Raw genomic sequence first — 14281 nt, 5'->3', positions numbered from 1 at the left:
AAATTTAATCTATGAAGATATTTTTTGCATTTATGAATAAGTCATAGTCTATCAAATCTTCCAGGACAGGGTATAGTGCATTCTCACAAGACAGCAACCTGCTGGACTGCAGGAACCACCTGCCTGATAGACCTGCTGCTGAGAGGTATTGCTGCTATTGTGTTTAAATTAAAGGTGACAGATACAATTTCTTAAAGAGACAACTCAACAGCATTTTGGATGTCACATAAATGTTATCAATACAAGCCATACATTTTGTTTGTGCCTTAATGAATCAAGCGGATTCTATTTCTGGCACCAATTTCAGGCCTAGCTGCTGGAAGACAGAGGTCACTGTTGGGCAATAACTATAAATTTCCCCTGGAGAACGGCGAGGCGAGACTGCAAGGGCATGCATGTAAGAAAAAAAACACTGTTATGTTCTTAAAATATTTCTGTCGGATTTTTAAGTCTTAAAGTGAGCTGTGCATGTAGTGATTTTGTAATAATAGCCATATTACACAACCTGACTTTATATTGGAATTTCTCATGACAGAATTTCTTTTAAAATTTGCCTGCTGAGACAATCTGGGACATTACTCATATTATCATGAGGCTGCTATGGTGAATTGTTGTAAATTGTGTGTGTGTGTGTGTGTGTGTGTGTGTGTGTGTGTGTGTGTCGCCCAGCCCCCCTCCCCTCCGCACTCCCTCTCTTTGTCCCTCCTCTATAGTCGTCGGAGGAGAGCTCTCCATCTAGCCGCGCATCCTGCTCCAGAGTACCACCGCCGCTGCACCGACAACCTTCACTTCACTTTCGCACTCATTTAACCCCTTCACTCGGACACCCGCCGATCGCTGCGCTACACCCATGCGTTGCCCTCCTCCTGAGATGCGATACTATTGTACAATTTCCCGGAGAATATCTTCATCTTCCGTTGCTCCTCGCTGATAGAGAGCATGCCCGACACGGGGTTGGCAGCGACAGGCGCTGCAGCCGCGGCGGCCGCCGGTGGTGCGACCGCCGCCGGCGACGGCACCGAGAGCTCCCGGCACCGACACCGAGCACAGCAGGGAGAAGCGGAGAGGCCGGAGCCGGGCGCTGCCCCGTCACAAGGCTCCTCTGGTGTACTGGGTGAGTCGAGTATTGCTTCTTTCGCTTTGGACGATGCGGTTTAGGAAAGCGCATAAAGGAAGAGAGGATAGGTGGACGTGATGTTGGGGAACGAGACGAGTACCGCACCATCATACACCTCGCGGCACCGTTCTTTTGTCTCCACGAGGGCGACCCAAAAGTACCACTTTATTAGACTACAGGCCTGTAAATAATGGTTTTGACTTGTATCGCATTGTCTGTATGGAAGTTGCTTTTTAAAATTAGCCAATGATAGTATATCCTCTCCAGGAAAATGGCTACATTTTGTCACATTTAGTGTCTGGTTTTGACCTTATTCTCGGTTACCTCCTGTCATGACATGCCTATTCCCACAGTATATCGGTAGTCTAGGCTACTTGTAGTTATTTCTGCTATATATTTTCCACTGCACCTTTATTGGCTGTTTGCAGGCTACCATTGGCTGCTAGTTATTTTTATTTATGTGGTGTATGCGTATTCCGTTTAGTTCTGTATTATGAGATCTGCCAGGTAACCAAATGTTTTTGAACTTCATGATGTCATCCAGCGATTTCTAAACTACTGTAGCCTGATTAGACTGTCGCTGTCTATTTCCACGTTATTGCCTCACTGTCAGTTTCCATGCTATTGGATGGGGCAGGTGCATGTTTTGTCATTTGAGGTTTGAGCCATGACGGCTCTCACAATGATATTGCCATAACTTGGTGCCGTTGTGTGGTTTATACCCCAGTATCATTCCTGTATTATTCTTTAGGGAGTCCTAAAATTCTACTATTATCTACCTTTTAACAGTGTACACATAACAAACATGCTTTCTGTGTACTCTCCATGACCCTGATAGTGTTTCAGAATAGAACAAATCATAGTTGTCTTGTTGTGAGAATTGCAAGTGAGGCTATTTTTGGAACATAACACAGTATTAGCCGGTGTCGAGAGAGCCTCAGCTGCCGAGCCAGGGTTGTTTTCGTGTGTGGGGTGCAGACTGCCTCAGCTCCCTGCGTGTACTGCTGCAGAGTGATGCAGTGGAGCAGTGGGCTGTCAGCCGATGAGCGCCCCTTTCCACACTTGGTCGAGGTAACTTGAGCCGCCGACTGGAAGAGCAGCCTGATGCACCCAGCGGTGCCTCCTCGGGTCCCGAATGGGTTTCAGGAGGGTCAGCAAAGTGAACATTTGTTCAATTTTACAGCTACTTCAATTGGAGGACTGGGAGTCTAAACCTGTAAGGGTAGAGGCAGATAGCAAACATCTACTCTCATGTAAGAGTCTACTGGTTCCAAACCCTTAATAAATGGGGGTCAGTGGTCTAAAATGTGTAGGGTTTAGTATCAAAAAATGTATACGTTATTGATACTGACCAAAATGTATCTAGCATCAAAACTGTCAAGTACTGAAAGCTGCATCGAATGCTAATCTTAATCTTTGATCAGATAGTTTCAGATCTGAAATCAAAAGTTTACCAATCAAGGCATGGCTGCTTTGTTAAAGTAGCCTACAACAGTTGAAAAACCTCTTATTATAGTGGCCACATTATTACAAACAAGACCAATGCACTTTACCTGCAGGGTCGAACAATCTCACGCACAAACAAGGGAATAGTGTACAAGCTTCAGTCACTCATGTGAGAATTTACAGCCACACGCTGCTCCCTCATTATACCTGTAATCATTCAATAAATGAACACTGTCACAAAGATGACAGCAGTGAACACATTTAGGTTTTCTTGAAAGAGTACTTAACTAATACAAGTAAAAGAACCCCAACCAAAAAGCATCATTTGTATACGAATGGGTACGTAATAAAGAAAACAAAAATAAATCTTGTAGCCACTATAGTTCTTTTTTTTGTGGACAGAATTTACCTTTTGTTTGGTGAGAATATTATGTCTGACAGTGGGGTTAGGGTTAGGGTTATGTAGGGTTATGAACAACAGCCTTAGGGAATGTAAAAGAAAAAGTCTCAGACAAAATGCATCTCAGACAATACAAAAAATACTTTACAGTTATGAAAAGTATCTAAGGTTGGCCTGTAGGGTTTTGCCCTCTTGGAACCTCCTGCCCCCACTTGCCTGTATATTTCCTCGCATTGGTCATGAGGCAGAAGGATTTTGTTTGGGGACTTCAGTGGGATTACCGTGATATCACATAACCGCCCTCACACGTGTCAGTGTCAGTCAGCACTCAGCTAGCACAGCCGCAAGTCAGGATGATTTCTCCAGTTGAGATTTTGGTTCCAGCCTGAAAGGATTTTCCTCACTGGAGGCTTGGATGCTCGATTGTCTCCATGCCTCCACCACATTTTCCTAATCCCCCCTCAGTAGACTGGAATGACTTTGATCCTCTCAGCCATCTTCCTTTGTAACTCCAACACTCGCTAGCCAGCGTTTCAAAGATTAATTAAGCGGCCATCATTAGAAAACGCGACATAACAGTTGCACCAATTAGTTTGTGTTCCCTTTGAGGCCAGTGTTGATAAGATTCTGTGTTATGGAAATCAGGTCATGTAACTTGCGGTTGCCAAATCAGCCAGCGCAGTGGTTTAGGATTTAGGACATTTGTTGGGATATAAGGTGAGATTCTTGATATGGAAATATTCAGTGTCTCTGAATATGTTCCCAATAAGCTTTGTGATTTTAACTCTCTCTATTGTACTATAAATTACATTTTTACTTTAATTCTATTTTCAATCATTAGGTTTAAGTTTTTTGTTGTGGGCTGCTGAAACCTGGGGCTTAATGAGATGGTGTGGAGATGACAACTAAGTAGTTTCTCTCATCAGGATGGTGTCTAAAATACTTCAGTAATTAATGTATTGTAGCCACATGCACGGGCATTCACATTTTTGTCTCATTATTACAGTCTGCATCATGTTCTAATTGTATATCTAAGATATGCTACAACTTCTAAACTATATGCAATAGGTTTCCCTCTATAAAATATATAAAAGTTAGTAAAGGTTAGTAAAGTCGATCTAAAATCTTTTTTTCACCGATAGTGAAGGTCTTTTCTGAGGCAGTCGGGGGATCTGAAGGGTTGAATGTTTACTTGTTTAACTCCATCCTTGACGCTTGGCATGATTTATATGCACTTTACAGTCTGCAAAATGCTTGAGAAAAATGTATTAAGCAGGGATCTGCACTCATGTAGACCTTTAGCCAGGGCTCTGCTCTCTTGCTCTCACTGCCTCGTAAGTAAGTAGAATACCTCAGCTTTACTTCAGACAGATTTAGTCAGGTTCAGTGTCACACAGGTTGCTTTAAATACAGCAGTGTTGGGAGGAAAAAGCATCTGAACTGAACTCCTCGAAAGAAGAGCTGTTTTTCACAGCAGCAGACAGGCTGAGCCATTGGTTTTGTGCCCTCCTACAGCTTCATTAGTGATGAATGTAATGCAGTATGATATAATGACAGCAGTGTCTTGTGCCTAATGACTCTAAACGTAATGCCTATATCGCTGCATCTCTTTGCCCGTCTCACTCTTACTAATCGCATGCTCCACAGACATATCTTCTCCTCTCCCACTATAGAATAAGTACCGAGCTGCACATTAGCTGCATTAGCGAGTGAGGAAAATCGGCTCTATGTGGGGTGACCTTGCTGCTAGCAATGTTGGAGCTTTATTAACCTTACCTGATCGGTCAAACACACCACTGACAGATTACTCCGGTACACCAGCTCTTAATGGAGAAGACATTTATGATAGAACTAAGCAGACCATCAGGCTAACTATAAAACTAAGTGGCTGGCTCCTTACTGTGATAACACTTCATATTTAGTATGGGCTTGCCTTAGAAAGATCATTGCAGTGAAGTAGCTGCAGGTCAGATGAAGGTAAACATCTGTGCTTCAATCATTTTAATAGATGTTAGTTTGTGTGACTGGTAAATTTGTTTCATGGTCTATTTCAAAGCATAGTGGCGGCATCTGCTCAAGCAAAGTACCCAAACTCATCTTTCTGCTGCACTGAAAATCCATCACTTCTTGTTTCTGTGAGGATTAAGGATGCATCAATCCGATACTGACCTTATCAGGTCATGAATTGGCCATGATGTGACCGATCCATATTACATATTACATATAATACAGTTTCTTCATCAATGTCAAATTTCTGTGTTTCTGCCATCAGTTACAGTAATTCAGTCATGGTGGTCAGTTGACTCATTTTTTGTTGTCACAGGAATCCTTGCCTTCATATTACATTATATAAAAATTAGTTCCCCACTTTTTGATATTCAGATTTAAAAAAATTAAAAAAACGGCATAGTGTTCTCTGCTGGTACCCTGAGTCGAGGCATCGGAATCGGTATCTGGGGAAAACAATTAGTATTTTTTTTCCAGGTGGTTGATCTTTTTGTGTCTGTGTGTTTTTTTCACTGAGGAGGGTATGTTTGTTGCACAGGGCCCTGTACCTATTAGCCAGTTTTGGAGCTGATCAATATGCTTCAGAGTTGCTATTATGCATTTAAAGAGTGTTTCTTGCATCAAATAAATTCTTAAACAAAGTGAGAGCAGCACGATCCGTTGATTTCCATCCATTTAGTGACAGATCAATGTGGCTGCACCATCCGACCAACAGCTCAGTGTGTTTTTTGTTATCTGAATCTTGTTTGCGTGGTTCTCCAAATGTCGAGATGATCCCATACATGTAGCCTACCACCTGCACTATGAGACACCTTCAGGTTACAGTATCCCCCTGTGACTGCTGTGTAGATACCTGTATCCAGAGCCATTATGTTTTAGGAAGTCCCTGTCCTACAGTTGTGATAAAGCCTCAGTCTTGCCAGTGGTGATTCACTTGCCCTAGATTCTCAGTTTTTTATGGCTTAATCATATCAGCCATAATGCATCTCTGCCTCTAGCCAACCAACTTCTAAATCCCCATCCATGCTCTCTGAAAATGTACACTTTTTCCATTTATAGCCGTGAAGATTATCAAACTGTAAGCAGAAAATGATAGTGCACACTCCAGAGCTTAATGCACTCCAAGCTCAGAGAGAGACAGAGAGAGAGAGAGAGAGAGAGAGAGAGAGAGAGAGAGAGAGGGAGGAAGGGAGAGAGTGGTGCTGGTGTCTCCTGTCTCCTGTCTCCTGTCTCCTGCCTAGTGTGGATGCAGTGACATGTCTCAGAGACCTTATCGGGGAGTTTAGGCTCCATTCTCTGGGATCAAAGCAGAGTCAATAACCATCCTCCTCCTGTGAGTAACTGATATTGCATTCCTGAAGGGAAAAGTAGTGCATTCGGTCACCCTGTCCTTTATCATCTCTGACTATACTGACAAGGACTGGATTTTATTTTATTTTATTTTTTAATTTTTTTTTTGGTAGTTGTTAAGCAAAGTTATGAGAAATACAATGACCATGGTGAAGAATGCTGTTTTTAGCCTCACTAGTAGTAATTGCTTCACATTAGCCACTTTGCAGCCTCTAGAGAATGCTAAAGGGCCATGAAAGTGTAACATACAACACACGGGGGAGAAGAGCTCTTTCTCCTGCAGTCCAGGTCCAGGTCAGAGCCAGTCAATGAGAAGCAGGGGAATCTTTAAGCACACTCTGTCTGTATTGCAGGTCTTCATCATCTCTATCGTTCTTGTTTCTCTCTTAACTCTCTCCTGTGACTTGTTTTATTTACCAGCTATATTGTTTACATTGGTTTACCTTTTTTCCTGTGTGGCTCTGTATGTTTATCTTGTTCAGTAAAGGTGAGGGGCAGGAAGGGAGCTTGTTCAATGCGAAACAGAATCAGTGCTCATCGGCCTCTACCGTTAATCTCCGACTGAAGTGTTCAGAGAGAGTAACTCATGCGCTGCTCTGCAAAACTGGGGAAACAACACTTTCTGCTCATATATTAGCATAGCGCCCACAGCTGTAGATGACAGATAAGAGCTTAGCAGAGGGTTCTCACCTCAATATATTCCTTTTTCTGTCCTTCCTTTTAATCAGTTTTCCTTGTTGATGTGGAAGATATATTTAAGAGAATCATTTCATTTATGTCTTGCCAGAGGCAACATCTGTCACCAAGGTACATACCCTGGCATATTGTTAAGTTATTTTCACAATCCATTTGATTATTATATGAAAATATCTATTGTTTAAAACACACATTTGAAACTTACATTAATAAGTGACATAAGTGATGTTGCTAAATGATTAAATGAGTCCGTTAGACTTAAGATTATCCCTAAACTACAGCTTTTACTTTACATTAACTTTCAGGTTGGAAAAAGTATCAAGTTATGTAACAGTATTACATATATATTCTGTATTAGCTCTTCATTGAAGATTCTTCATATTTACACTGAATTAAATATTTAAACACAAGACTCCATGTTTTAGTGGAAATATTCTTGAAGTCTTGTGCATCATTTTATGTTTCCTATTATTCACCCTGACATCCTTGGGAGCTTTTGGGTTGTCACTAGAATTTAATAAATAGAGTTCTGTCGGTTCAAACAAAGCTTTCCTGCTCAGATTAAGTTTGCACTGACTGGTCCAATGACGTGTCAGTGGGGTAAAAGAGGTTGGAGTGTGTGATTAATACTGAGGTAGTCTTCACTCTTCTCCATTTTGTTTAGTATAAATTTGCATATTTTGTTCCTCATCTGAAAAGTCCAGTCAGATTCTGGCCCCTGCCTTTAATAAGAATTTGAATGTGGTGAAAGCCTTTTCACAACCAAGGAACATGCTGTTCCTGCTCATATGTTTGCACACTGTCAATGTTGACTGATGAAAGCCTTCAACAGTAAAGTACAGGCTTTCATTTAGCTTCCCTCTGCCTTTACCCCTCTTTTTCCTCCTTTCTCCTTATCTTTTTGTTTACTGTTCAGTCCACACCATATAAAGTCACATATACTTTATGTGCCGTCTGCAGCAACACGCCTGTTTTGTTGGCTACATACTGTACCTCATGAGCTTGCTGCAGCTTTTACTCCTGTCATTTCCCTTAGAGAATTGCTATGAGAAGGCTGCGATTGTGCAGTGTTGCTGAAGAAATTGGTTGTCAAGGAACATAGACAGCATCGCCACATCCTTATTTGCATTTGAGAGCGTAATATCTCCTGTTTTTCACTTTTCTCCAGTATTTTTGTGGAAGCATACGAGTCAACAGCCTGTTGTTTGTATGAAGATTTCTGAGTATAACTGTCTCCATTCACATAGAGAAGAGTAATTAATTTGCCTCTTTTTAAAAAAAACTGGGCCAGTTTCGCCTTAAAGATGTAGCGAATTTGAAAAACTGTAAAATTAGTTGAATGTGCTCAATTCCGCACTAGTTTTTGATGAATCAGTTATTATAGATTTTAATAAAACAACCATGTTACACTTCCTGCTGCTTCTTTTACAGCACTACTCGTGTTACAGCGCTAAATAAATTAGAATGAAATGCTGCCTAGATCTTCCTCAAGCTCTTTTTTTGGCACAAGAAGTCAAAGCATCATTCCTTCCTCTGCTTGTCATTGAGTGGGAAAGGAAATGGGAGGAATGGTTTAATGTATAATAATCACTGGTTCCTCTGGGTATTGATTGGACTCGGAGCCTCCCTCCCATCTTTCCTGTCCAGGAATAGAATATCGTACCATCATAAAGATCAGTTAATCCACAGCCATCCGACTGACTGACTGACTCACTCATACAGTATCTTTTCTCTAAATTCACTTGTTATTATCCTTTCCTCTTCTATTTCCATAGTGCACAGCATCATTTCTGACGTGAAAAGAAATACTTAGTTTGCCTGATGCTTATTGGATTGTGTCACCACACTAGTGGCTGATTATCTAATGTTTGTAATTACGAATGACCTCCTGAAAACTAGATCCCCTCAATTTTAAAGAAAGCAATCTAATTTATATATTTCTTCCCATAATTCAATTAACTTTCACAAGATAGACGTACTACAACTTTCCTAGACAAATGGTTGCTAGGTTTGAGTCTGCTACAGTCCGTCAGATGTACAGTAACAGGGCTACATCAGATGCTAATGCCCACTGTTAAAGCTCTTTAAAAATGTATGAGTCTGTTTTCTCTGAACGCCTCAGTTGTTGGGTCCTCCACATGACCCTGTGTGTGCTCTGAGTTTAAAAAAATGTTTGCGTCATAGTGATTCAATTTGCATTGCCATGCAGCAGCAGCCCCCCCTAAAACTTTCAAGTTTAATAGTAACATATTTTTGGAAATATATTATGTATTTGCTTTCTGCTTTCTTGCTCAGTTACATGAAAAGATCCATACTATTCTCATGTCTATTCAAAATGAAGCTGCAGCCGGTTAGCTTAGCAAAGCATAACGCCTGGTAACGGGGGAACAGCTAGCATAGACTCACATAGCCAGACCTTTCTGCACAGAGCTGTGTCAGCACTTAAGAAAGGGCTCCGCACATTATCATTCTGGTATGGGGTGGAAAATACTTTGGCTTGTTTGTATTTCTTTAAACCAATCACAATCGTCTCTGGTGGCGCGAAGCACAGGCTACAGCAACGTCAATGCCCATGCAAAACAGAAAGCAGAAGTCAAACTACTGCTGTCGGATGGTAACAAAGCCGCCTACCAACCTCTCTAAAGCTAAATTATTGTCCCGTTATTTGTTGTTTGTTAAATATGTAAAGACACACACAAACACACACACACACACACACACACACACACACACACACACACACACACACACACACAAAAAGCCAGGCAAGCTGCTTCACCCTGTTTCCCATCTTTATCTTAAGCTAAGCTAACCAGCTGATGACTCCAGCTCCATATTGAACCCACAGATATGAGAGCAGTATTGATCTTCACATCTAACTCTCTGTAAGAAAACAACAATTTCTTAAGGACTATAATATCAATTCCATCTTAATTGTATTTTTTTTTCCAGGTATTTGGCCATGCTGTGGTGCTGCAGGGATCCTTAAGCCGCTCCACACAACACAGAAATGACCACTAGGACGTGTTTGCATTGTTGCTGTGTGTAATCCTTGTCCCTTTGTTCTGTGTTAATCAGAAAACCCTTCCTTCACTTTGGCAGTTGTCCACTACTCAACAAGGAGGTCTTTTTGCTCCACAAAGGCTGCTATTCACCCCCACTATATTCATCATCACCACTCGCTTATTCATAATTCGTAATCCCCCCCTTGACAATGCTCAATTCAGCCAGTTAGATAACCAGCCTGTGGTTGTCTGAAGGAGAAGTCTGCATCAACTGGGTAGTGTTGAATCCCTATTCAACACTGGCTTCTGTTCATGATTATTACCTGACTGAATAGTAGACTACATGAATTTGCTCATTTAACACTACCTTCATAACAGATATGACAGCTCATTCACTGCTTCTTCACTGAGGTGCTGTAGCTCACCCAAATTAACCAGCTAACCCAGAAAGACCCACCACAGAGAGTAGGAAATGAAGGAGGCAAATTAAGGGAAAGAGAGAAAGAAGATGGAATGGGGGAAAAGTGATACTTCAACTACTCTGCTGTGTGAGCACTGTGGCTCTTTTCTGGTCTTCTCTTGTCCTTCTCTTGGCCTGCAGCCACGGGCGGCTCCAGTATCACATGTAATCATTGTTATTTTGAGGCCAAGGACGAGTCCCTATTATCCTCTATGCGGCTGTTAATGAGGAAACCAGAGTTCTGACATCCACCAGCATTGACATCTTCATCCCATTTGTCACAAAGGTGGAACAGACACCTCCTATCGCCCTCTGAAGAAAGACAGTCCTAATCTCAATTACATCATATACAAGTTCTTTTTATCTAAGAACAGGTTTCTCTAGTGATGGTAGCAGCGTGGTTCTGGGTATGACTGAAATTATCTCAACAATAAATGGATTGCCATTCATGAGGCCTACTGACTTAGGTGATCCCCTAACCTTTTGTCTTTTCGTAAACCATGAGGTTAACATTTTAGTTTTTTAGTGAAATGTCTCAACAACTATTATTTGGCACAGACATTTATGTTCTCAGGATGAATTGTAATAATTTGATGATCCCTTGACTTTTCATCTAATGCCAACATCACTTTTAATTTCTTCAATACTTTGGTTTGTGACCAAATACCTGCAAAACTATGGACATTCCCATCAACCTCAGCTGTAATTTGTGTTTATGCATCTGAGCATCCGAGTGGTAAAAAATCATTACACCATCCTCCGTCTTGTCTTTCTAAATCGGAGATATAAGGAATTTCTTTTTACAGCTATGATATCTCCTATTGGTGACTATAGAACTACAGAATCATTGATAAACCACTGGCAACATGACTACAAAGCCCCCATAGTTGTTATATCTAGTAAGATCATTCAGCTAATAAGAGCTAAAGATCATTTTGTATTTGGTTTCACTTGTTAACAAAATAGCACAAATTTACAACAAATCTTAAAGCTAATATGACATCAAGGCTGGCAGTTGGGGATCCATATTGGAGTAATACGTTGACTCCAACAAGTTGGAGTAAAGGTTCTCCTGTTGTTCCCGTTGTGTCACTATTGCATGAATTAAGCATTTATGCTAATTAGAAAATGTTAGGGTGTTAACATGCTAAATGTTAGGACAAACATAGTCAATCATAATACCTATATTGTCATTTTGAGGATGTTAGCATGCTAATGTTAGCATTTAGCTCAAAGCACTGTATCCTTACGTACAAACTCACAGACCTCTTAGTCTTGCTTTGTTTACTGTCTCTGATTAATTGGGATAAATGAGATGCTAAGACTATGCCAGTAGTGGTTAAAATGGCTGGAGAAAGAAGTATGTTAATTATAATAGACCTGATTTTAAACTTTTATATATATTAAAGGAAACCAGTTTTGATTTAATGATTTTTTAAAAATGCATAACACAGCTGATATTGTGCCTAGCTGACTGTCATTTGTCTTTGACAGTCAGCATTATATTTTTTCTGTACCTTCAGTCCTTTGATTGTCAGTATTTACTGATTGGTGAGAGAGGATTTTTTTGTAATGCGTATGGCAGAAATTAAGCTTTTGCGAAAAACACTGTTGTGTTAGTGCTTTGCTACTGAGGCATCTGCACTTTGTTAACTCAGGTTTATTTGTATCACGATTAAGCATCGCCCCTCTTCTTTCCCTCTGTCCAGTTTGAAGGCATCATCCATAGGAGCTACATGTCCACGATGATGACAAATACCTCTTGAGACAGCATGGGTGAGAGGAAAGGCAGGAGAGCTGAGAGAGAGATAAAAAGAAAGCATGGGGAGAAGGAGGGACTGAGAGATTCTGCCCAGTGGGGCTAAGCACGAGGATTTGGATGAGAGAAAGAGAAAATGATAGCAACAAAAAGATATAGAGAGTAGGGAGAGAGAGTGAGACGTCCACGGTGTAGAAGAGGGGCGCAGACTTAGGTGAAAGAAAGCAAAAAAAGACATGTGGAGTGCTCTGCTGCAAAGGGAAGAGGGGGCTTTCATATATTCTAAAACACATCTGTGTGTGCAGCTGCCAGTGAAAATAAGAGATGCAATGTGGAATTGGGAGTGTTTGTCAATTTGGTGCCAAAATGTATGCAGACTGTGTACTTTGCATTGGGATGGTGCAGGTGGCCGTCGCGACAAGCTAGAGAGCGATTCAGCGTTTGGAAGTTGGAGAAAGCAGGAGGGAGGGAAAAGTGGGAGGAGACAGGGACAGATAGGTGGGTTATAGTTTGCTTTTTTCTCCCCTCAAGACATGTAGGCTGCATTTGCAGAATCCACAGCTTGATTCACATAATCTTCACAGGTGGAACGGTCTGATTTGATATTTATTTCAGACATTTTAGCTGCATGATTTGAGGACTCACGTCGTTGTTGAACTTCTCTATGTACAGTGATGTGGTGTTTTCTGTTTGTTTTTTGTATGCTTTTCTGTGTGCTGTGTGTGTTTTGGGAGTTAGGAACCGGTTTAAAGGGGCGCTGTCTGTCGTTGGCTGTCTGACTGGGTGTGGACTCTCTACAGGATGGCGATATACAGAGTCAGGGCTGGAAATTATTCTAATTAAGGAAATTGTTGGGTGATTGAACTTGATTAGACTCTCTGTCCCACTTACTGATGTAATCGTTCTAATAGGGTCATTTGTTGCATTCACACACTCAGTAGTTGTGATAATGGAAATGTTTTCTTCCCGACTTATTTGTTATAGCTACATTCCCTCCTTGTCTCTGCGGAGTTCAGTCAGTATGTCTGGCTTTTATTACATTGCGTCTGTTTGCGTCTCTCTATCTGCCTCTCTGTTAGACTGGCTCGATAAGAGTCCAATGACTCGCTGCTGAAAAGATAGAAATCCTGTTCTAGTCTCCAGCCTCCCAGGAAATACACACTGTTGCCAGGCATATTTAGAAAAGGCATTTTTTTTTAGAGGTGCATTTGAAAGTACAAATCCTCAGCATCACATCAGTGTGGTAAATTTACACTGCAGGCCTCAGCTGTTTGTATGCATTAAGGTGCCACTGTTAACAGCTGGTCCATGATAGGCAGCAAAGGGAAAGTATTTTAGTATTTAGTTTATTTGTATATGATGTAAACCCAAATTAAAGTAAAAATCTATTCGACATTTGCTGCCCACATACTGCTTTTGTGTTCTCTTTTTTTGTTTCACGTTAATGCTGTGTGTACAATTACTAAGAAAGGCTTTTACAGGTAAAGTGATCACCTGATTACTCCTGTAATTATACACCATCGGTGGTGACTCAGCAAATATCTTGCATACTTGGTTAAACAAACAAGGGGCCTTTATGCCCAGTCTAAATCCAGACAGTGATAATAGGGTGGCTCTCAAATATAATATTTCAAAAAGAACTAGATGCATGTAATAAATTCCAATATCTTACTGTTATTATCCTGTTGTGTGGTTCCCAGGGGAAAAAATCCTCTATTCTATTGAAAGCATGTTGACTTAAATGATTTCATTATCTATCTAATAAACTATACCATTCTTTTGACCTGACCCAAAGATTTGTTCCAGCGGCTTAAAGATTGACCCCAAAACTTAACCCTTATTGACTGAGTAAAATCTTCCATGTTGACCTCGTTGCACAAAACACCTTAAATTAAGATTTTCCTTAAAGTCTGTTAAGGTTTCCTTGATTTTAAATTGTTGAACAAAACACCCTTAAGTTTTTTCACCTTAAGATTTCCTTAAAATGTTTAATTAAGTATTGAAGTAATTAATGTCTTATACTTAAGGAATCCCTTAAAGT

The 14281-nt window shown here is 40.7% G+C and overlaps 1 protein-coding gene across 1 annotated transcript in view; it reads left to right on the top strand.

Annotated features, from left to right (window-relative positions):
* Window positions 1–738: 738 nt before the first annotated feature.
* The window catches only part of ano8b (anoctamin 8b), a 37637-nt gene continuing 24094 nt past the window's right edge, over window positions 739–14281 (top strand). Inside the window, exon 1 of the mRNA XM_068707548.1 lies at window positions 739–1114. Within this exon, the coding sequence (XP_068563649.1) occupies window positions 940–1114 (175 nt within the window). The 5' untranslated portion in view covers window positions 739–939. The remainder of the gene's footprint in view (window positions 1115–14281) is intronic.

Source organism: Cebidichthys violaceus, unplaced genomic scaffold, assembly GCF_023349555.1.
Source record: "Cebidichthys violaceus isolate CVI_PGR_0920_01 unplaced genomic scaffold, fCebVio1.0.p SCAF_13, whole genome shotgun sequence".
NCBI lineage: Eukaryota > Metazoa > Chordata > Actinopteri > Perciformes > Stichaeidae > Cebidichthys > Cebidichthys violaceus.
Note: the sequence above shows the minus strand (reverse complement) of the source record. Positions and strands in the feature narration are given on the sequence as shown.